The sequence below is a fragment of the Astatotilapia calliptera genome, chromosome 3 (genome assembly GCF_964374335.1).
Source record: "Astatotilapia calliptera chromosome 3, fAstCal68.1, whole genome shotgun sequence".
Lineage (NCBI taxonomy): Eukaryota > Metazoa > Chordata > Actinopteri > Cichliformes > Cichlidae > Astatotilapia > Astatotilapia calliptera.
In genome coordinates, this window is record NC_137424.1 from 15,407,098 (window position 1) to 15,431,057 (window position 23,960).

At 43.8% G+C, this 23,960-nt stretch overlaps 2 protein-coding genes and 2 long non-coding RNA genes across 11 annotated transcripts in view; 2 read left to right on the forward strand and 2 right to left on the reverse strand.

The window, feature by feature from the left end:
* LOC145425230 (protein NLRC3-like) overlaps window positions 1–23,960 on the reverse strand; it is a 611,895-nt gene that overhangs the window by 92,049 nt on the left and 495,886 nt on the right. The gene's annotated exons all lie outside the window — the stretch shown is intronic.
* Window positions 2,551–4,194, forward strand: LOC145425325 (uncharacterized). The gene is made up of 2 exons (XR_013905992.1): window positions 2,551–3,352; window positions 3,937–4,194. It is a non-coding gene; the product is annotated as an uncharacterized LOC145425325 (long non-coding RNA).
* LOC145425293 (uncharacterized) lies at window positions 5,016–9,747 on the reverse strand. Its single transcript, XR_013905953.1, has 3 exons — window positions 9,488–9,747; window positions 5,342–5,411; window positions 5,016–5,133 (listed from the first exon to the last, which is right to left on the reverse strand). It is a non-coding gene; the product is annotated as an uncharacterized LOC145425293 (long non-coding RNA).
* Window positions 6,153–23,953, forward strand: LOC113018144 (protein NLRC3-like). 8 transcript variants are annotated; one of them, XR_013905901.1, is made up of 8 exons: window positions 6,165–6,458; window positions 6,575–8,411; window positions 9,911–10,087; window positions 10,870–11,043; window positions 16,751–16,927; window positions 20,643–20,816; window positions 21,490–22,606; window positions 22,855–23,953. XR_013905901.1 is itself a non-coding variant. In XM_080298196.1 (7 exons), the coding sequence occupies exons 2-7, from the start codon at window positions 6,775–6,777 to the stop codon at window positions 21,497–21,499; spliced, it is 2,349 nt and encodes a 782-aa protein (XP_080154322.1). In that variant the 5' UTR covers window positions 6,165–6,458; window positions 6,575–6,774; the 3' UTR covers window positions 21,500–23,953. The 8 variants fall into 8 exon arrangements, 6 of the variants coding, with proteins under 6 accessions (XP_080154327.1, XP_080154322.1, XP_080154323.1 ...); XR_013905902.1 differs by lacking the exons at window positions 21,490–22,606; window positions 22,855–23,953 and adding an exon at window positions 17,072–17,213 and having other exon boundaries at window positions 6,154–6,458; window positions 20,643–20,735; XM_080298196.1 differs by having other exon boundaries at window positions 21,490–23,953.

Here is a 23,960-nt window from a genome sequence, read left to right on the forward strand (position 1 = left end):
TATACACATACATATATATATAAAAAAAAAAACACCCAGCACGCCCCTGCGGGCGGTTTATCCTTCAAGCTCGGGTCCTCTACCAGAGGCCTGGGAGCTTGAGGGTCCTGCGCAGTATCTTAGCTGTTCCCAGGACTGCGCTCTTCTGGACAGAGATCTCCGATGTTGTTCCTGGGATCTGCTGGAGCCACTCGCCTAGCTTGGGAGTCACTGCACCTAGTGCTCCAATTACCACGGGGACCACCGTTACCTTCACCCTCCACATCCTCTCGAGCTCTTCTCTGAGCCCTTGGTATTTCTCCAGCTTCTCGTGTTCCTTCTTCCTGATATTGCTGTCATTCGGAACCGCTACATCGATCACTACGGCCGTCTTCTTCTGTTTGTCTACCACCACTATGTCCGGTTGGTTAGCCACCACCATTTTGTCCGTCTGTATCTGGAAGTCCCACAGGATCTTAGCTCGGTCATTCTCCACCACCCTTGGGGGCATCTCCCATTTTGACCTCGGGACTTCCAGGTTATACTCGGCACAGATGTTCCTGTACACTATGCCGGCCACTTGGTTATGGCGTTCCATGTATGCCTTGCCTGCTAGCATCTTGCACCCTGCTGTTATGTGCTGGATTGTCTCTGGGGCATCTTTACACAGCCTGCACCTGGGGTCTTGCCTGGTGTGATAGACCCCAGCCTCTATGGATCTTGTACTCAGAGCTTGTTCTTGTGCTGCCATGATTAGTGCCTCTGTGCTGTCTTTCAGTCCAGCTTTGTCCAGCCACTGGTAGGATTTCTGGATATCAGCCACCTCCTCTATCTGCCGGTGGTACATACCGTGCAGGGCTCTGTCCTTCCATGATGGTTCCTCGTCTCCCTCCTCTTTCTTGGGTTTCTGCTGCCTGAGGTATTCACTGAGCACTCGGTCAGTTGGGGCCATCTTCCCAATGTATTCTTGGATGTTCGTTGTCTCATCCTGGACTGTGGTGCTGACACTCACCAGTCCCCGGCCCCCTTCCTTCCGCTTAGCGTACAGCCTCAGGGTGCTGGACTTGGGGTGAAACCCTCCATGCATGGTAAGGAGCTTTCTTGTCTTTATGTCAGTGGCTTCTATCTCCTCCTTTGGCCAGCCTATTACCCCAGCAGGGTACCTGATCACGGGCAGGGCGTACGTGTTGATGGCCCGGATCTTGTTCTTACCATTCAGCTGACTCCTCAGGACTTGCCTGACCCTCTGCAGGTACTTGGTGGTTGCAGCTTTTCTAGCGGCCTCTTCATGGTTCCCATTCGCCTGCGGGATCCCCAAGTACTTGTAACTGTCCTCTATGTCTGCAATGTTGCCTTCTGGTAGTTCAATCCCCTCAGTTCTGACTACCTTCCCTCTCTTTGTTACCATCCGACTACACTTCTCCAGTCCGAACGACATTCCAATGTCATTGCTGTATAGCCTGGTAGTGTGGATCAGTGAATCGATGTCTCGTTCACTCTTGGCATACAGCTTGATGTCATCCATGTACAGGAGGTGGCTGACAACTGCTCCGTTCCGTAGTCGGTATCCGTAGCCAGTCTTGTTAATGATCTCACTGAGGGGGTTCAGGCCTATGCAGAACAGCAGTGGGGACAGAGCATCTCCTTGGTAGATCCCGCACTTGATGGTGACTTGTGCTATGGGCTTGGAGTTGGCCTCTAGTGTTGTACGCCACATCCCCATTGAGTTCCTGATGAAGGCTCTTAGGGTCCCATTGATCTTGTACAATTCTAGGCATTCCAGTATCCAGCTGTGGGGCATTGAGTCATAGGCCTTCTTGTAATCAATCCAGGCAGTGCACAGGTTGGTCAGTCTGGTCTTGCAGTCTCGGCTGATTGTTCTGTCTACCAGTAGCTGGTGTTTTGCGCCTCTTTATATATATATGTATATATATATATATGTATATATATGTGTGTGTATACCCATACCAACATACCCGTGCATGCGCACACACATGAAAATATTAGTCAAGAACACCCTATCAAATCTCTACCTTTTCCCTGTACCCTGTAAAAACCATATCCTTAAACCGCTTTTTAAACTGCGCCATGCTTGGACATTGCTTCATATCTTTACTTAGTCTGTTCCACAGCTTCACTCCACACACAGAGATGCAAAAACTTTTTAATGTTGTACGGATACGAGGATGTTTTAAATTTAATTCCCCCCTTAAATTGTATCCCCGTTCCCTTTTAGAAAACATTTTTAGAATATTGTCAGGAAGCAGGTTATTTATTGCTTTATATATAATTTGTGCTGTGAGAAAATGAACCAGATCTGTGAATTTTAGAATTTTTGATTTTAAGAATAGTGGATTTGTATGATCTCTGTAACCAGTTTTTTAAAGCCCTTCAAAGTCTCCCACATTCATACAGAGCTTTTAACACCAAACTCCTTTACAGTCCTTCTCCTCTCACACACGATCACACGACTGATTTGTCTGCAGCAGCTGTGTTACTGCTAGTATTTTATTATGTGTGTAATCTCCTCATTGTTCCTGTGGTTTAGTTTGACTTCCTTCTGCAAACTCAGCTGCTCTGTTGCTGATACACGTCTCCATGAATATGATTGATCAGATGCTGCCAACACCATGTGTTTCATGTGAGCGCTCAGCTGAAACCCTGGGTTGACTTATCGAGTTAATAACAAGCTTCACGTGACTGTGAATGCTAAAGTGAATCCAGATAAAGGAAAGAGACCCTGCTAATGTTGGACTCACTTCTTAGTGTAGATCCCAGGAGGAAGTTCAACATAGCCATTCTTTGTGCTAGCTCGACCAAACCTGAGACCACAGTGCAGGATAATGATTATCATCTGTCTCTGTCAAGGACATTTAAAATCCACAAAGAACAAACATAATTATATTTGATCATTAAAAATATGTTTTCACTTAAAAAAGCATGAGCACACTGGTGGATTACAGAAACGTGAAAACTCGTTAACAGTAAAGTTAATTTATCTGTGAAGGTTCTCAGTCATCCAGGTCATCGTACACAGCAAATTCAAAAGTGTTAAATGTTTTGGTGTTAATAGTCTTCTTGCAAAAGTAGAGTTAATTTTACTCTAAGTAGAGTCACATTCTTTTAATGTAACTCTGAGGTGTAAAATGATAGTAGTTAAAATAGTGTTAAAAATTAGTGTTTCTATGTCAAATCTGGAGGTGTTACAATGGAAACATTAACTCTTGACCTCTTAACTCTGAACTCCTAGAGGGGCTATGACACCAACAGAGTAAATTCACAGACTCCGCCCCCAGCACGGCTCCAATCGAAGCTGAAGTGAAGCCGTTTCAGAACATTTTGCTCTACATATTTGAGTTGTTTGCCATGCTTGGTAAGTCGTTTTTTCAAAGATTGTTTCAATTATTATTTTATAGCTTTTACTTCTGTGGCTCTTTGGAGTTGAGACAAAGCTGTGTGAAAGGCTTTAGCTATGTTGCTCGCTGATAGCATAACATTCTGTTTTAGCTAGCTGAAAGGTATTGTTTGCGGGCAAATACCACAGCCTTGAAAAAAAGCTTGCATGTGAATTTTCAGTCAAACTTTTGGTCAAATACACCTAAAACAATGTGTAGAATGTGAAACGTTGCTACTTGAAGCCTGAAAATGATCGCCCATAAAAAAAAAACAAAAAACAGAGCAAACAGCAGTAGCAGGCGTCCTGACTGGATTCTACGTTAGCATAGATCCCTCCAGAGTTTTGTGCACACGGTTTAGGTAAAAATTAAAAAGGTTGAGGTTTTACATTTAGTTCAGTATTACCTGTTGCCTGTGTCTTTGTCTTTTGGGAAAATACTTTACACAAGTAATGGCTCAAAAAGGATTCCTTTTTTTTTTTTTTTACTGTGCTGCAATTGTTTACTGGATTATTTGTGCCATTAATTAGTGTCAACTAATTTTTATTCAATCTCCGCACAGGATATGCTTGTGAAGATGGAATATGGGGGAGAGCAGAAGTGAGTTGAAGTTCCACAAAGGGATGAATGAAGGACATGCATATTGTATTGAAGAAATAAGTGATGAGAATGCTGTTATTTTCATTTACCAGCTCACCTATGTCAGACCTTTTGATAAACACAATTCTAATGAAAGTGAGAACATGTACACTGTTACATCTTTCAGAAAATGTTTTGAAATTGTGGTGCACAGTTCAGAATAAATGTTTTTCAAAAACCATTGCGTCTTTTTAGTAAATGTTTATTTCCAAAAGAAATTTCTAGAAGTTCAGAACAGTAAAATTCCAGCTTTTTAGAATGAATTAGAAGATAACTCTTATATAGTTAAACTAAAATACTCTTTGAGAGTTAATATATAAACTCTTAACACCAAGTGTTAAATTATCAACTCCAGACAGATTTGGTGTTTAACACTAAATCAGAGTTAAAGTACCAACTCTCCAAAATGAGTTAAATGAACACTCTCTGGTGTGGACCCATATAGACACTTTAATAGTGTTGAAATCAAATCCGACAGTGTTAATTTGGACATGCTGGATTTGCTGTGTAGTCAAAGGAGCTTGCAAAGAAAAGCGTCTGGACTTCTTTAAGTTACTTGAAGACGTTTCACCTCTCATCCGAGAAGCTTCTTCAGTTCTAAGGTCAAATGGTGGAGAGTCCCAGATATAAACCTAGTGGGAGTATCCCCCCACAGAGGGACAAAAGGACCCCCTGATGATCCTCTAATCGCCTGAGCCAAGGTGTGAAATTGGGTGTGGGTCCCAATCAGCCAGAGTTTCGGGTGGGTTCATTGTGAAACCTGGCCCCACCTTATCATGCAAATTCCTGAGATCAGATGGCCCAGGATGTGAGTGGGCGTTAATTAAGTAACTTAAACTTAAAGTTACTTAAACTTTAAGTAACTTAAAGAAGTCCAGACGCTTTTCTTTGCAAGCTCCTTTGACTAAAGTTAATTTAGACGCAAACAAAGTGTCAAACATACTTAAGTAGAAGGACTAATGTTTGTGTTAACCCTCAAATGGGCTGTACAACATTAGATAGTGAGACAAAAACAGAGATTATCGTAGCCATCGCTCTCTCGCATGGACGTGGCAGTCTTGCTGTCTGCTGCGAATCCTCCCCGTACCTCCGTGACCTCGTCTGGTATCTGCTCCCTCCTCTGTAAGAGACAGTAAAGGAAAACACGTCTCTGCCTAGTCTTGAAAATCTAATCTTATCATCCATTGTTCTTCTAGGGCCTCTTCTTCTTGTGGCCTCAGCTAACTGCTAATATTTAAATGGCTAACATTAACATGTGTGCCAGCCAGGTTAACATTTATGATGAACTATGATGAATTAACTGATGTTGAAACTGGAGCTTTACTGACCTCTGAAATTCCTCCTAAAGTGTTATTCAGTGTTGTGACAGTCAGCTGCTTCAGCTGCTGCTGGGATGGGCTGTGGCAAAGAGAACGGAGAAAATCAAAATCAGAGTTTTTCTCTGAATTAAAAGCAAGGAAACAACAATATATTCTACATGGTGAAACTGATGGTTTCTGGTGTTTGGGTCTGTTTTTCTGTATTTATGCAGATAAAGTGTAAACTCAGATGAATTATACCATCAAATGTTAAAGGAAAATATCAGGATGAGTGTCTGTGAGCTGAGAAGGACGTGAAGCGAGCAGTTTATCCCAGAGCTGAAGCTGCTCTGTGTGCAGAGATGAGCTCAGATTCCTGCTGTGATTGATCAACAGTCACAGAAATGTAGACTTGTAGTTATTACTGCAGTATGGTCACAGCAGATACTGATAAACATGTGGATGATCAAGTTTCTCACTCTCTCCTTTAAATCTGTTTTTTCTTCTTCACAGTTTATCTGTTAATTTATTAATGAATAACACTGAAAGAGTTTCTGTTATATTTCCCCTTGAACATCACCTTATTAGGGTGGCATTAGGAAATAGCCCCCCTCCAAAGAATGAATAAATGAATGATAATAATAATAAAATGATTAAAAAGCAGAGCTCAGAGTGGTAGAATGGTCAAACATGGATCCACGGGTGGTTCAACTGCATTTGGTGATGTGACTAAAGCAAATCTTTCAAATAATCCCACCATCAACGGGATGTTGTCTCCTTTACTACGGTTACTTTACTTGGTCACCGTGTGAATTTCTTTGAAATGAACCAAATTCTTTTATTTGTTGGTTGTTGCAAATTTAACCTCTACAGTCAGGAAAGGAGGAGATGAGGCCTCAACAATGTTGGGTTGTAGCTGTGGTTCAGGTTAGAGTGAGTGTCCATGGAATAAATGTAAGTCAGTGAACTGGAAACATGACTGTGTTCAAACTTTGTTTTCCTTTTTATAATGAGTCTAATCAAAGGTGGACAGAAGTATCTCCCCTTTGACTTTTCTGTGTCACCATCAGAGCTTCTGCACAGTGTGGAGAAAGATCCAAAAGCAGAGCTGGACTGCAGACAGCCAGTCAGAGCAGCTGTGTACAAAGTAAGACTGAACATCTGTCTGCTGATGGACTCATTTCTGAAAACTGGACTTCTTGTGTTGTTCAGACATTGAAGAGTTTTCTTTCTCTTTAGTCTCATTGTTTTTCTTTCTTTCAGCAGATGTTGGTCTGCAGGAGGTTTTAGATGAACATAAGATCAGTCTGAGGAGGAGATGTGAACGTGTGACTGAAGGAAGTGATGAAACAGGAAGTAGAACCCTCCTCAACAGGATCTACACTGAGCTATACATCACAGAGGGACAGAGTGAAGAGGTTCATACCCAACATGAGGTGAGGCAGCTGGAGACAGCTTCCAAGATGGACGCCCTCCATGACGCTCCAATCAGGTGCCAGGACATCTTTAAAGCCTTACCTGACCAACAGAGACCCATCAGAGTGGTTTTGACCAACGGCGTGGCTGGTGTTGGAAAAACCTTCTCAGTGCAGAAGTTCACTCTGGACTGGGCAGAGGGCTTGGAGAACCAACATGTCAGTGTGGTGGTTCTGCTTTCATTCAGGGAGCTGAACCTGATCAGAGATGAGCAGTACAGTCTTCTGGAGCTGCTCCATGTTTTCCATCCAACATTAGAGAAGGTCACAGCAGAGAAGCTGGCTGTCTCTCAGCTTTTGTTCATCTTTGACGGCCTGGATGAAAGCAGACTTTCATTGGATTTCACCAACAGGAAGCTGCTGTCTGATGTCACACAGAAGTCATCAGTCAGCCAGCTGCTGACAAACCTCATCCAGGGGAATCTGCTTCCCTCAGCTCTCGTCTGGATAACTTCCCGACCTGCAGCAGCCAATCAGATCCCTCCTACATGTGTTGACAGGCTAACAGAAGTACGAGGCTTCACTGACGCCCAGAAGGAGGAGTACTTCAGGAGGAGATTCAGTGATGAAGAGCTGTCCAGCAGAATCATCTCCCACATGAAGACATGCAGGAGCCTCCACATCATGTGTAGTATCCCAGTCTTCTGCTGGATCACTGCTACAGTTCTGGAGCACATGTTGACTACAGAGCAGAGAGGAGAGCTGCCCAAGACCCTGACTGACATGTACTCGCACTTCCTGCTGGTTCAGACAAAGAGGAAGAAGAACAAGTACCATGAGGGACGTGAGACGAGTCCACAGGAGCTGACGGAGGCTGACAGGGAAGTTCTTCTGAAGCTGGGGAGGCTGGCGTTTGAACATCTGGAGAAAGGAAACATCATGTTCTACCAAGAAGATCTGGAGCAGTGTGGTCTGGATGTGACAGAGGCCTCGGTGTATTCAGGAGTTTGTACAGAGATCTTCAAAAGAGAGTGTGTGATCTTCCAGAAACCAGTCTACTGCTTTGTTCATCTGAGCATTCAGGAGTTTCTGGCTGCTGTCTACATGTTCCACTGTCACACCAACAGGAAGACTGGGGTGGTAGAAGGTTTTCTAGGGAATTTCCGAGAAGAATACAAAAAGAGATATTTTTTTAAGACCAAGTTCAAGTCTTATAGCTTCCCATCAATGGATGTCTTTTTGACTAAAGTCATGGAGAAATCCCTCCAGAGTAAAAATGGCCACCTGGACCTGTTTGTTCGCTTCCTTCATGGCCTCTGTCTGGAGTCCAACCAGAGACTCTTAGTAGGTCTGCTGGGTCAGACAGAGATCAGTCCAGGAACCATCCAGAGAGTCATCAACAACCTGAAGGAGATGAACAGTGATGAAATCTCTCCTGACAGAAGCATCAACATCTTCCACTGTCTGATGGAGATGAACGACCTCTCAGTACATCAGGAAATCCAAGAGTTCCTGAAGTCAGAGAAAGGATCAGAGGAACTCTCTGAGATCCAGTGCTCAGCTCTGGCCTTCATGCTGCAGGTGTCAAAGGAGGTTCTGGATGAGTTGGACCTGCTGAAGTACAAAACATCAGAGCGGGGACGACAGAGACTGATTCCAGCTGTGAGGAACTGCAGAAAGGCTGGGTGAGTCCAGATGTGGTCATTAACATCATTGATCAGTGTAGGTTAGTAGTTTAATTTTGAAAATAAAATCAGATTGTAAGCACAAAGTGTTTGTGTCCGTACGCTGCAACCTTCCACACCATTCCTTTATTGTACAGACTCAGCAGCAGCTCCATGGATCCCAAATCCAAGAGTGGAGAACAGATTTGAAGTGTGTCACATCCATGCAGTCACAGCTGTTTCCACTGATATTAATCCTGTTCAATGACACGTTTCATATCAGTGAATATGTTCTTTAGGACGTCCACTGACATGTTTAAGTGTCCTGCTGGAAATCACTCAAATCATCCATGAAATCCATGAAAAATCCTTTTAGTGTTTCTAACTTCACCCTGTGTCCTCTCTCTCTCTCCATCCTCCTCACTGCTTCTTTCACTGATAATCACACAAACATCGTATTCAGCTATAAAATAACACAATAACATCATCTGATGATCATTATTATAAGAGCAGGATCCATATTTGATATCAGAGTAACACACTGCTTGGTTATGTGCAGTCATCATCAGTGACTGTGGGTCAAACAGAAGCTCTCTGATTGGTTGCTGACCTTGGTCACCTGTCCACTCTCACCTGTTTGTGTTTGCTCTCTCTTTGCTGTCTCCATCCTCTCTCTCCTTTCTCTCCCTCTCTGTCTTTGTACGTCACTCAGGTCCAATGGAAACAGTGACATTTACAAACCAATCAAAGACAAACTGATCCATGTCAGGTTATAACAATATTCAAAGTGAATACAGGCTGCTGCTGGACACAGACAGGTAACATCATTTTGACTTGCTGTCACCTGGATCTGGACTCATAAACACTGAAGCCCTGAACAGGAATACAAATCATTTTCTGCCAACTAGCGACACACCAGCAGATAATGGTTCAGAAAGCTAAAATGAGCCAATCATTTCTGTGTTTAGTTCCCCTGAAATCAGATCTGATATCAGCAGCTCTGAGTTCATTCATCATTATTGTCCAGTGATGAGATTTCTGCTCCGTTTGGTAACAGTCAGCAGGTTTTTCCTGCGTGTGGACGTGAACAGTCGTACCTGACAGCAGGTAGCAAACAGAGATCATCTTTCCAGCTGGAACTCTTCACTGAGCTGAACTCATTCAAAATGTTCTGGAGTCAAAACAGGAAACAGTCCAAATGTGTGTCTTCACTCTGACTCTGGATCAGATCTCAGTGACAGACTGTGGACATTATGGAAGCCTAAATGTGACACCATCTTCCTCCTTCATCTGCAGATTAAAGCCAAACAAAGATTCTCATTAAAAGTCTGCAGGTCTGAGAGAGACTCAATCGTTGCGTCATGTCAAACACAGTAAGAGGAGCTGAAGCACAGATGTGAAGAGCAGATTCATCAGATTATGACCTCACTCTGTTTTGTCTTCATATACATTCAGTCTGTGTTTATAATGCAGATTTTCTGCTTTTATAATAACACATTTTATATTTTCTATCATCACAGACTGACTCAGTGTCGACTCTCAGAGTCTCACTGTGAAGTTGTGGCCTCAGCTCTGAAGTCCAACCCCTCCCATCTGACAGAGCTGGACATGAGTAGAAATGATTACCTCCGGGATTCAGGTGTGAAGCTTCTGTGTGCTGGACTGGAGAGTCCAAACTGTCGACTGGAGACTCTGAGGTGAGTTCACTGACTGCGGCTGTTGTTGTTTTTCTATATTTCAGGTCTTTGATGTTTGAAACTTTCTTTAGTTCCTAAATGTTCAGGATGTGTCTGAAGACAAATGTGAAGAGTGCTTTCAGAAATGTTGTGTCTCTCCAAACGACTGAACAACAGTTTTTCCTTTTGGCTCCAAACAGAAGTGACAGACTTGATAGACTTTCTTTGGTACTGTGTCCAAAAGGAGCAGCTTTTACTTTGAAGGGGAGCCGTCTCTGTTTCCTCTTCAGGTTGGATGATGGGAGCGAATTAGTGTGTGATGTTCTTTCAGTGTTGCACTTTGTAGACGCTCCCTGAGCACTGGTCTCACAGCCGGCTGCACATAGAGACCAGTGTTGTTAGTCCAGGTCAGAAGATGACTTGTTGGAATGAAAATGAGCTTGTAGTTTGTCTGCTTTAATAATGTGACTGGAAAAAGGTGTTGGACTTCAAATATGTCCATTTCTTTCACACTTCACCTTTAAAAGTGAAGCCTTGTGGTTCCTGGAAGGAAAAACACGACTTTTTCAAGTCTTTGTCCTGTTTTTATGATAAATGTACGACTTTAATGTGAAACATTCAGAGTTTTTTCTCTTGTTGTGTTTGTTTGAAGCTGCTTCCTGTTGGCTTCAGCTGTTTGGAGTTTCCATTTTCTAAACTTCTACATTCTGAACCTTCTTCAGCTCTGAACAGATGATGAAACACTGAATGATTTCAAGCTCACACTTTGTCTAATAAACTTACATCTTTCATTCTTTATACAGATTGGTGAGCTGTGCTCTGTCAGAGATCAGCTGTGATTATCTGGCAGCAGCACTGAAGTCCAACCCCTCCCATCTGACAGAACTGCACCTGAGCTGGAACAAGCTGCAGGATTCAGGAGTGAAGCATCTGTGTGGTTTCCTGGAGAGTCCAGGATGTGGACTTGAAACTCTGAGGTCAGTCAGCATGTTTTAGTTGTGCTGAGATGAATATGATGTGAAAGTTGTGCTGACACAAAACTGCAGACATCAGGCTGATATTATACTGATCCACACTCAGGATCTTCATGGTAAAGTCTGTTTTCTTCTTCTGTGGTTTAGTCCATTGACTGCAGCAGAACAATGTTCACATTTCAAACCTTCAAAGAAGAAGAAAAATCCTCCACTGGATAATTCACTGTGAAACTCTCAAACTCTTCATTCCACCTTAAAGTCTGTCTGACACTGAAATCCAAAGCAAAATGTGCGTTTGCTTTACAGACAGCAGTCCAACACAAACATACACACATCATCCAAAACACAGTCCAACATCCAAATCTCCTCCACTGCCAGCATGAATGATGGGAAAGAGAAGGAGGAACACTCTGACATTCAGGGTTAGAATGAGTTTCATAAAGCAGACTGTGAAGATCAAAGCTGCATTAGAAAGCTTACATGAATGAATGAGTGGACAGAAGTGGACAGAGATCATCTGAAGCACTTCAAAGGCTTTAAATCAGCACATTTCTCTTTATTCTTTATCAACTCTGTTAGTTTCTCTCAGTTTTCTGTGGAAAGAAGCTAACAGCAGGCCAATAAGATGCTGACCAATAGGTTTCTATTAAAGGTTGTAATTTGTATATGAAAAAGTGCTTTGGCTCAGCAGGGATCAGCTTACAGGTAGAATACAGCTGCTGGAGGGGATTAGCATGTCATAGCTATCTACCAAACTGCTAACTGGGGAATTTCAGGCCATCTATGGGTCATTTTTGCTAACTGTTTATTCAGCTTAGGCTCACAGGGCTGCAGCCTGTGCCCTAGCTGTCATAGGGCAAGAGGCGTGGTCCACCTGCACAGGTGAGCAGTCCATCACAGGGCCAACAGAGAGAGACACAGAAGCACTCTCTCACATCCACACCTACAGCCAATTTAGAAGCACCAATGAACTTAAGCAGCATTTCATTGGACTGTGGGAGAACATCCAACCTCCACAGAAAGGCCAACAAGCTTCAACCTACAACCTTCTTGCTTTAAGGCACTAGTGCTAACCACTTTTCCCCATTTCAGCCCAAATCCTGCAACTTCCTGTTTCTCATCAGACACTGCCACCTAGTGGAAGAAGTCTTAGTTCCATTTGAAGCCTCAGATTACAGTTAGTTCCTTACAAAGAGGTGGAGGTGGTGGGGCCACAGCACCATCATCACTGAGTGCTAGGGATGGGTATCGTTTAGGTTTTATCCAATACCGGTGCCAACCCCGTACTTTTGAAACGGTGCTGGTGCTTAAAGAATGGAAAACACAAACTTTGTCCAAAAACCTCTCATGTTTAGCTGTTTTCCACTTTTTCTTTGGTCATTTTAGTCTTTTTGGCCAGGGTGAAGGGAGTATCTGCCATCAAACAAGAAGACAGCCGCATGTAACTACAACGGTGTTTGCTAGTTCACCTTACATTAATGTAATAATGTGGTTGGCCTACTCAACGTAAATTACACACAAACAACATTAAGCGACTCACGCAGAGAAGAATGGCTGCTGCTGCCGTCATCATCCGTCATCATTTCTGCTACACTGGCAGGGCTAGGGGCCAGGACTCTCCTCTTCGGGTTCTTGGGGGATGTTGCTAACTCTGGGTCTGATAACAGGCACACCTGCAGTAGATGCGCTCGGTCTTGCAGGAAGCTATCAAACACGGTGCATTTCGCGGCTTTTAAAAAAATGCTATGCGTCGCCAGGTGTTTCATCAGATACTAGGTGTTACCTCCTTTCCACAGTATCACCTTAAAGCACTTGTTGCAGGCTGCTGAGTTTGCATCTTTTGCTGTGAAGTACAGCCAGACTTTGACCGCTTCGCCTTGGGCATTTTTAATCTGTAGCTCTGCTCTAAAATAATGTACGTTCCTGGGCCCACCTACTATCCTTGGAAAGGTAAATTGATTGGCTAGAATCTAAAGTGTATGACATCTCAGGAATAAAAAGCACCAAAATGTGCGCTGCTTTTCGGTCTGGTTACTATTAAATTTTGTTCTTTGAATTCTTTTGGCGGAAAAGAAAGACTGGACCCAGGGTGGTCAAAGCTCAAAAAAAATGATCTTTATTTTACATTCCCGGGAACGGAGACCTTGTCCTTGTATGTTCTAGGTACTGCACTCCCAAAGATTGAATGAACCTGCATTACGGCCATGGGTAATTGTAAGCACCATGGGGAAGATCGAAGCCGCACACTGCACCTGTATGGCCGGAGTTGTCATGGTCCTGGGTCAAGCGACCCAGCATTTGAGTTCATGTAGCTTTTGTATTCATTTGCACCTAGCTTAGTTCACCTAGTTAATTTTTAGATTGCAGTTTAGTTTTGTTCCTTAGTTGTTTATGTCATCTCCCCCTGTACTAAGTCTCCCTGGTTCATGTGTCATGTCTGCGTGGTTATGTTTAGTTCTTGTCATGTCTAATCTCCATGTTTTACTTTGAAAGTCTGTATTCATTGTCAGCGTATTCAGTGTCACTTCTCCTGTCCTGTCGTTAGGTTCATGTGTGTCAGCTGTGCTCCCATGTGTTGTCACTTCCCCTGATCATCCCTCATGTGTATTTAGTCTCTGTGTTTCATGTAGTCTGTGTCGCTTCGTCTGTGTTCCCACCCCCTGTGTTCCGTATCTCCAGCCATAGCCTTTCCATAGTTTGTCCAGTTTAGGTTTCTGTTGAGCTACTACTGTATGCTGCCTTCACTCTGTTTTGTTCCTTTCATCAGCCATAATAAAGGGCTCGCTTTTGTTTAAATCCGCTCCTGCATCCTCGCTCGTGTTCGCACCTGGGTCCACCACACACATTTCCGCACGGTCTGCCTCCAGCAGAAGCCATCACAAAGCCAGCAGGCATGGAGTCCTCTGGCAGACACGAAGGCAATGGGTGCTGTGCTGAGCACTGGCCCTGCTCAGACAGCACTGACACGGAGTTGTTCTCTGAGGGCTGCTTAATCTTCAGAATCAGAATCAGAATACTTTATTGATCCCTGGGGGAAATTATTTTTTGTTACAGTGCTCCATTTTAAACCAACATTAAGACAAGACAGACAATACACTAACTAAGAATAGTACAATATATACATATATATACATACATACATACATACATTCAGGGGTCCAGAAACAGCTGGGAACTGAAACCTGGCTTCTGGGGAGGCCCTGGAGTGCAGAACGGTGCCTGAAGAAGCTAAAGCGCGAGAAACTCCCTGACTGGAACGTAGACTTTCTCCCTGCATAAAGTGAGTGGGTGAGACCGGTGACACTGGAGCCAGAGCTACAGGGGGCACTGGGGCTACAGGGGGCCTGAGCTACAGGGGGCACTGGGGCTACAGGGGGCCTGAGCTACAGGGGGCACTGGGGCTACGGGGGCCTGAGCTACAGGGGGCACTGGTGACTCTGGAGACCGAACTGAGAGTGACACTGGTGACTCTGGAGACCGAACTGAGAGTGACACTGGTGACTCTGGAGACTGAACTGAGAGTGGCTGCCGGGCAGCTAACCGAGCTGAGAGTGGCTGCGGGGCAGCTAACCGAGCTGAGAGTGGCTGCGGGGTAGCTAACCGAGCTGAGAGTGGCTGCGGGGCAGCTAACCGAGCTGAGTGAGCAGAGTGTGCCTGCGGGGCGGCTAACTCGGCTGCCGGTAGGTGCACAGGCGATAAGCAGCTCGCGTTGACATCCGCCACACAAAACACAGCCCCTGAATGAACAGTCAAAAAGTCTGGAAAAGACACAGAGCCTGCCCACCTTTCCTGATTCAGAGAGAGGGGACCCTGATTAACTGTGTAGTGTTCTTCCTCACAGTTCTAAGTATCAGACACAACAATGAATAATCCACAGCTGACTGTCTTTAGCAGGTCAAAGGTCACGGCACACAGCAGACAGTGGGAAATATTATAATTCTGATCATTTATCAGCACATATCCATATGTATAAAAACAAAGCTGACACTGTGAGACTTGATCAGAGATGTGATCATCACAGCAGAGGCCTTTGTGTCAAAGTCACTGAGGATCAAACAGAAACACATGAAGCAGATTTTCCGGTTGTGGCTTTTTATAGCAGATAACCTTCAAAATATTCTGCAGTCCATCAAAAACTGAAGCAAACCATGAATCAACATGTGAACATGAGCTGATGCTGCTGAAGTGAAGCAAAGTTACAGAGGTTTGATTACAGACACAGCTGAGAGTTTGTAATCTGTAATCATTTTAAAAGGTTTACATTTCTTCAGTATTGAACAGCAGAAATGAGGCTTTGTTTTCGGAGGCCGACAGCAGTGAACACAACAGCAGACTGGTGCGTAATAAGCAGTGAATAATGCAGGAAACAGATTTTTGAAGGTAAACTGTTCTTGAAGTACACTGAGAGAGAGAGCTGTGCAGGAAGTAAACGTCAAAGTCAGAGAGAATTCATGACGATGTTCATCAAACGTAAAGCGTAGTTTGGATCTTCTTTTGCTGCTGGTTCAGTCAGTTTTGGTTGGAGACAGATGAAACCTGCAGCTTCAGGATCTGTGAGCTGTCCACTTTCAGCCCCGACGGCGTGTCCGTGTACGTGCCGTCGAGTGAACGATCCACGCTCTGTGTTTCCATCTTTGTGTGTTTAGCTGCTCTCATTTACTGTTTTATCTGTTTGCTTGTTGTTGAAATACTTTTGGGAGCTTTAACCTGAGATTCTGGCAAAATACATTTATATTAAAAATCGATTCAGGATTGAATGAATCAACATCGCTTTATTCAAATTAAAACCATTTAAATAGGAAAATCCATTTTTTTACACCCGCCTCTAATGCTGGGTAATGTCAGCTGGTCCATGTGCAGCTGGCTGTGAGGCTCAGGGAGCGTCTACAAAGTGCAACACTGAAAGAACATCATCCATAAATATTGAGTAATAACTGGACTCTCATACAGCGAGACTCAAATGCCTTTAAACATCAGCTTATCCTGCTGATCCAAGTCCAACACTGAGTTTGTAAAAACATGTTTGTCAATCATTTTGTTTGGTTTCTGAGGAAAATGGTTCAATAACTTGCTGCTAATAGGCAACATTTCATCATATTTCCTCATAACCCTCTTTTGTCTGACCATTTGATCCCATTTGAATTTGCAATAAAGGATCCACAGAGTTTGGTGACAATAATGACAGTAGATGTTTGTGTGAAAGTGCTGGAAGCAAATGAGTGTGTGATGTTCTTTCAGTGTTGCACTTTGTAGACGCTCCCTGAGCACTGGTCTCACAGCCAGCTGCACATAGAGACCAGTGTTGTTAGTCCAGGTCAGAAGATGACTTGTTGGAATGAAAATGAGCTTGTAGTTTGTCTGCTTTAATAATGTGACTGGAAAAAGGTGTTGGACTTCAAATATGTCCATTTCTTTCACACTTCACCTTTAAAAGTGAAGCCTTGTGGTTCCTGGAAGGAAAAACACGACTTTTTCAAGTCTTTGTCCTGTTTTTATGAGAAATGTACGACTTTAATGTGAAACATTCAGAGTTTTTTCTCTTGTTGTGTTTGTTTGAAGCTGCTTCCTGTTGGCTTCAGCTGTTTGGAGTTTCCATTTTCTAAACTTCTACATTCTGAACCTTCTTCAGCTCTGAACAGATGATGAAACGCTGAATGATTTCAAGCTCACACTTTGTCTAATAAACTTACATCTTTCATTCTTTATACAGATTGGTGAGCTGTGGTTTGTCAAAGATCAGCTGTGATTATCTGGCAGCAGCACTGAAGTCCAACCCCTCCCATCTGACAGAATTACACCTGAGCTATAACTACGACCTGCAGGATCCAGGAGTGAAGCATCTGTGTGGTTTCCTGGAGAGTCCAGGATGTGGACTTGAATCTCTGAGGTCAGTCAGCATGTTTTAGTTGTGCTGAGATGAATATGATGAGAAAGTTGTGCTGACACTAAACTGCAGACATCAGGCTGATATTATACTGATCCACACTGAGGATCTTCATGGTAAAGTCTGTTTTCTTCTTCTGTGGTTTAGTCCATTGACTGCAGCAGAACAATGTTCACATTTCAAACCTTCAAAGAAGAAGAAAAATCCTCCACTGGATAATTCACTGTGAAACTCTCCAACTCTTCATTCCACCTTAAAGTCTGTCTGACACTGAAATCCAAAGCAAAATGTGCGTTTGCTTTACAGACAGCAGTCCAACACAAACATACACACATCATCCAAAACACAGTCCAACATCCAAATCTCCTCCACTGCCAGCATGAATGATGGGAAAGAGAAGGAGGAACACTCTGACATTCAGGGTTAGAATGAGTTTCATGAAGCAGACTGTGAAGATCAAAGCTGCATTAGAAAGCTTACATGAATGAATGAGTGGACAGAAGTGGACAGAGATCATCTGAAGCACTTCAAAGGCTTTAAATCAGCACATTTCTCTTTATTCTTTATCAACTCTGTTAGTTTCTCTCAGTTTTCTGTGGAATGAAGCTAACAGCAGGCTAATAAGATGCTGACCAATAGGTTTCTATTAAAGGTTGTAATTTGTACATGAAAAAGTGCTTTGGCTTAGCAGGGATCAGCTTACAGGTAGAATACAGCTGCTGGATGGGATTAGCATATCATAGCTACCTACTAAACTGCTAACTGGGGAATTTCAGGCCATCTATGGGTCATTTTTGCTAACTGTTTATTCAGCTTAGGCTCACAGGGCTGCAGCCTGTGCCCTAGCTGTCATAGGGCAAGAGGTGTGGTCCACCTGCACAGGTGAGCAGTCCATCACAGGGCCAACAGAGAGAGACAGAGAAGCACTCTCTCACATCCACACCTACAGCCAATTTAGAAGCACCAATGAACCTAAGCAGCATTTCATTGGACTGTGGGAGAACATCCAACCTCCACAGAAAGGCCAACAAGCTTCAACCTACAACCTTCTTGCTTTAAGGCACTAGTGCGAACCACTTTTCCCCATTTCAGCCCAAATCCTGCATCTTCCTGTTTCTGACTCCAGGCCAGCTCCACTAACACTTTCTCATCAGACACTGCCACCTAGTGGAGGAAGTCTTAGTTCCATTTGAAGCTTCAGATTACAGTTAGTTCCTTTACAAAGAGGTGGAGGTGGTGGGGCCACAGCACCATCATCACTGAGTGCTAGGGATGGGTATCGTTTAGGTTTTATCCAATACCGGTGCCAACCCTGTACTTTTGAAACGGTGCTGGTGCTTAAAGAATGGAAAACACAAACTTTGTCCAAAAACCTCTCATGTTTAGCTGTTTTCCACTTTTTCTTTGGTCATTTTAGCCTTTTTGGCCAGGGTGAAGGGAGTATCTGCCATCAAACAAGAAGACAGCCGCATGTAACTACAACGGTGTTTGCTAGTTCACCTTACATTAATGTAATAATGTGGTTGGCCTACTCAACGTAAATTACACACAAACAACATTAAGTGACTCACGCAGAGAAGAATGACTGCTGCTGCCGTCATCATCCGTCATCATTTCTGCTACACTGGCAGGGCTAGGGGCCAGGACTCTCCTCTTCTGGTTCTTGGGGGATGTTGCTAACGCCGGGACCGATAACAGGCACCACACCCGCAGTAGATGCGCTCGGTCTTGCAGGAAGCTATCAAATACGGTGCATTTCTCGGCTTTCAATAAAACGCTATGCGTCGCCAGGTGTTTCTTCAGATTCGAGTTGTTACCTCCTTTGCACAGTATCACTACCGTTTATGTCAGAACTAGTGCCATAATGGCACTGGATACCGGTACCCATACCTATTGAGTGCCATAGGACACTTTACCTTTGTTTCCATATGCTGGGAACTTCCTGTTGTTCCAAGGAGGACTGGAAAATGTGTGAAAATCTCCCAGTCAGTTCCTCACAGCACACTTCAATCATTTCCCTCCCACAGCATCAGGACCAGGGCTTTTTTTTTGATCCCACTAAGAGATTTCCACACAAACACCTCATCAATGGGACTCTCAGAGCTACCAGCCCTTTGCTACAATCACAAAGCTCTTCATTGAAATCAATGATATCAAAGCTGGAATCAAATGAGTCCAAGTCTTCTGCTGATTCAGCATCACATTCATCTTTGCTCCTTGTTCTGCATCCCCACCATGGACTTCATTCCTTTCCAAGCCAGCCTTGAGTGTCCTTTATTCAGCTCATCCTCTGCTTTACTTTTACACCTGATTTTAGCTGCTTTATCTCTCTTTCAACAAGTTTCTGTGCCTCAATCTTTTTCTTCTCTCCCTCATAACAAGACAGCTTCTTCTGCCTGAGAACATGTTGGAGTGATTTATTAATCCAGGGCTGCTTATTGGGGAAAATACTTCCTGGTCTCTTGTGTTCTGGGGGCCTCTGGATGTCTGGAGTTTTGATCTCCCCCACACCTGCTTCACGCCCTGGAGGACGGGGCTGTGCCCCCCCCCCCCCACACCCTCTAGCAGATTATTACATGAAGGAACCTTTTAAAAAACAAAAAACAAGTGCGTCCATGCTCACAGGTGTACACACGGGTGATCACACCCACAAACTACACCCTTTTTGGCTCCTACCTCAAAGCACACTGTGTTCTGTTGATCTTATGTGCTGCACAATAATGTTTAACATTTAGTATTTACTGTCATATTCCCATATACCATTGTGATGTTGTTTATTCTATTACTCTTGTTCTCTTCTGCTTGCTTTCTTTTTTCTTTCTCAGCAGGTGATCCAGATGATTGATATATGCATTTTTTTTTCTCTGCCCGTTCTGTTGGTTTTTGTCTTTTGCCCTTCTCCCCCGTCCCTCTTCTCAGCTGTTTCTCTTCCCCTCTTTCTTTCTCCCCTTCTTTCCCCCAGTCAAGTCTTTCCCGTATTCAGTAAGTGAAAATAAAATAAACAATAAAAGGTGAATCAAATGGACCATTACGGCAAGGCTGGGATGGTCAGTTTGGTAAAGTAAATCCGTTGGGCATCTTTCTTTGCCTTTAGACAACAATTCTGATGGCAAAAGAGCCAAACGGGACAGGCCCAAAAAAAAAAAAAAAAAAAAAAGAAAATACTTCCTATTTCCAAAGTAATCCCCATTTTTTTCCAGAAAGAAATGTAAGTAGAAATCGATGATCTAAGTGAGAACATGAGCCTTTAAAAAGTCCCAGTGGGTGCAGTCAAAGCAGTCCCTCGGTCCCGGTATAGAGTCTTTGGTCCAGACTGGAACAACTGTGTGCCCAGTTTGAGCTCTCTTCAGTCCTGTGACCTGACAGACCCAGAGGGGCCATCACATCACATTTAGAAGCTCCCCTAATGGAGCCACAACACATGTCCAACACTTAGTCTGTCTTGTTGGACCAACTGGAAGAAATGATTCAAGGACTTAGTCACAGAACAGAGATTCAAATCTCCAAAATCCAACTGGCTGCATCAGGACATATAGTCTGAAACTCTGCACAGTTTCCTGTTTGAAGCTGCTTCCTGTTGGCTTCAGCTGTTTGGAGTTTCCATTTTCTAAACTTCTACATTCTGGACCTTCTTCAGCTGTGAACAGATGATGAAACACTGAATGATTTCAAGCTCACACTTTGTCTAATAAACTTACATCTTTCATTATTTATACAGATTGTGGCACTGTGGTTTGTCAAAGATCAGCTGTGATTATCTGGCAGCAGCACTGAAGTCCAACCCCTCCCATCTGAGAGAGCTGGACCTGTGGGGAAACAACCTGAAGGATCCAGATGTGAAGCAGCTGTCTGATCTTCAGCAGAGTCCAGACTACAGACTGGAGACTCTGAGGTCAGTAGAGTGATGGAGTGAGTGGGTGGTGCTGTCAGCAGTATTGTACTAAACACAGTCAGTATGAAACAAAGATCCAGTGTTTCCTGTAAAGCTGCAGCTTCTCAGTGAAGCTGTGAGAGGAGAATGGTGACAGGCTTCAGGATTGGACACAAACACTTCCTGTTTCTGACCTTTATGGTCACCATAGTAACGGCTGACACGCTCTGATCAAACAGTGTCAACAGCCAATCAGCTCTGAACAAAGCAGCACGCAGACCAATGACTGCATTCATTTCCAAGTTTAAAGCAGTGAAGAACACAGTCTGTAGGTGAGGAAGAATTTAGTGAGAGCAGATGTTTGGATGGAATTCCTCCAGTTAACAGCTGGAACCGTCCATCTGGATTGTTGGGCATGTTGTTGGGGTTCCTACAGAGCTCAGAGTGGACACACCAAGGTTCTTCTAATGAATGAAAGTCCAAACTCAAACTAGGAGGGAAAAACATCTTCATCAACTTCAATAAAAATCCAAAGATTAGAAAAAGTGAAGCAACAATGAGTCCTAGTACAGTCCCAGCACTGAAGTCCCTCCTGCTCTTTATACTGGATGTGCTGCATCACTGACTGACAGCTGATGAAGAGTCTCTGGAAACACTCGTTTATCTCCTCTGCTCTTCCTTCTTCTCTCTGCAGGTGGAGGTGATGATGGTAAACAGGACGGTGTGTGTGCTGAGAGAGGAGGAGCTGTGTCCTGATGATCCAGAGAGGTTGAAGCAGCAGCAGCTTGTGTGTAGAGATGCTCTGACTGGGCCATGTTACTGGGAGGTGGAGAGGAGAGCTTCATCCAGCAGTGACTGACAGAGGAATGAGAAGAAGTGCAGATGACTGTCAGTGCTGCAGAGTGAACTGCTCTGAGAACAGCTCCACTGTCAGACACAATGTAGAGTCCAGCATCATCCCTGTGTGTCCCTCTGGATCTGACAGAGGATCATCAGTGTATCTGGACTGCTCTGCTGCTGCTCTGTCCTTCTACAGTCTCTGCACAGTCTCTGTCTGACTCTGGCTTCAGACCCTCTTGGATCAAACTCACCTGGAAAGACTTTCAAATTCAATTTTTATTTGTCACACACACAACCATACCCAGTACGACATGAGGTGAAATGCTTGCAGCTGTGCAATGCCCAACCATTAAATGACAGTGGTTTTACAGTATTTACAATTTACAGGTTACTATAAAATTTACAGATTTAACTTAGAAATTTACAGTAAAAATGTGCAAATAGCAGAAAGAGATTATAAGGAAGTTCACATGAAGAAAAACCAGAGTGCGTGTGGTGATGTGATGTGTGTGATAGTCCAGTCTTATAGTGATGTGCTGTGTGTGGGAGAGTTCAGTCCTACACCTGGTTCACGCCGCATTGTATTGCGCCATTTTCCAGGTCCACAAATCAAAACAAGCGCATCGTGTTGGAATGACGACGATGACAAGAAACATGCTTAAAAGCAGCTTAAAAGAAAACGGACCGATTGTGTCCAGAGGCGAAGCAGCAGCACTTGAAAAAATTAGAGTGCATCACAAATCTGGACCCATATGAAATACGGCAGTGGAGTAAAGACCCAGACGACTTACCGCCACTGTCCTACCCTGATATCTTCACGTATCTTGTTTGTGGAGTAAGCGCTTACACTGCGAACAAGTTTCGTAATTACAAGTCACTGGAGGCGCATATCCAATTTACAAATGGCTGGGTGCAAGATTTGGCTATTTTCAAGCCGCCAAACTGTGAATACGTTGTCATTTCATACCAAGGTAAGTCAGCTGGAGTGCATCGAGTGTAATAGCCATTGTCCACCCTCCACCATAATTAATGTTATACATTTATCATTGAACTGCTAAAATATCGTTATCATATCATGTGCCCATGATTGTAAAGTAGATGCAAACTAACTCATTAACTCATTGATAATCGGGCAAATTATTACTTAACGGCAATTTGTGTCCTCCCTGTCTCATTTAATTTGTTGTCTTTACATCAACCTTGTCCTTGTATGTTCCAGGTACTGCACTCCCAAAGATTGAATGAACCTGCATTACGGCCATGGGTAATTGTAAGCACCACGGGGAAGGTCGAAGCCGCACACTGCGCCTGTATGGCCGGAGTTGTGGAGACCTGCACCCATGTCGCTGCACTTCTGTTTAAAGTGGAGGCAACAGTGTGGATCCGTGGCACAAAGACTGTCACAGATGAACCAGCCTACTGGGATTTGCCGGGGAACACAACCAAGATACAGCCAGAGGTTGGCCATAACATTGACTTTACATCTTCAGCAGCAGAAAAAAAGACTCTTGATGAAAATATAAACGGACCGTCTGTGGTGAAAGGCAGAAGAAGCCGTCCTTCAAAAAGAAAGATTCCTTCTGCTACGTTTGAGGAGTTGTCATCAGTGTTAGACACACTTCAAACACACAATAAAGCAGTGTGTTTGTCTGGATTGGAGAAATACTACACATCACACACTGTACAGTCATCCACATTACCACTGTCTCTGGCGTGTTTGCACAACACAGGTGCACAGTCCCTTGGACTTACCGAGCTACAACTGCACTGTGTAAAGTACGTAAACGCAGCAAAAGTTACTGAAGAACAGGCAGAAGCTATTGAGGTACGCACAAGACTACAACACAAGAGCCCTCAATGGTATGTGTGACGTGCTGGGAGAATCACAGCTTCAATGATGCACGCTGTGTTTGCCACCACTGCAGAAAAACCTGCCATTACTGTGGTTAATCGTGTTTGCTATCCTGTTAACTCTGTCTGTAATGTTTGCACATTATTTGCGATTTGGCCATCGCAAAGCACTGTGGCCTCGTGGTATGGACACAAAAAGACATGGCAGTTGTACGCATCTTCCCTGATGTGCACTTCTGGGAATCGCGTTTAAAGAAAGCTCAGGAGTTCTTTCAGAAGGTGTGCCTTCCTGAACTAGTAGGAAAACATTTCTCCATGCGAAATGCAGCCCCGAGTGGTCACAACGTTTTTCTTTCTGGTGTCTAGTTTTTTGTCAGAAGTGCATTGAAATATGTATAACTTGATTTCAACACTGCAGCACTTACCATGTAACAATTGTCAAAGTGTAAAATAAAGAGTCAAATGCAGTTATTT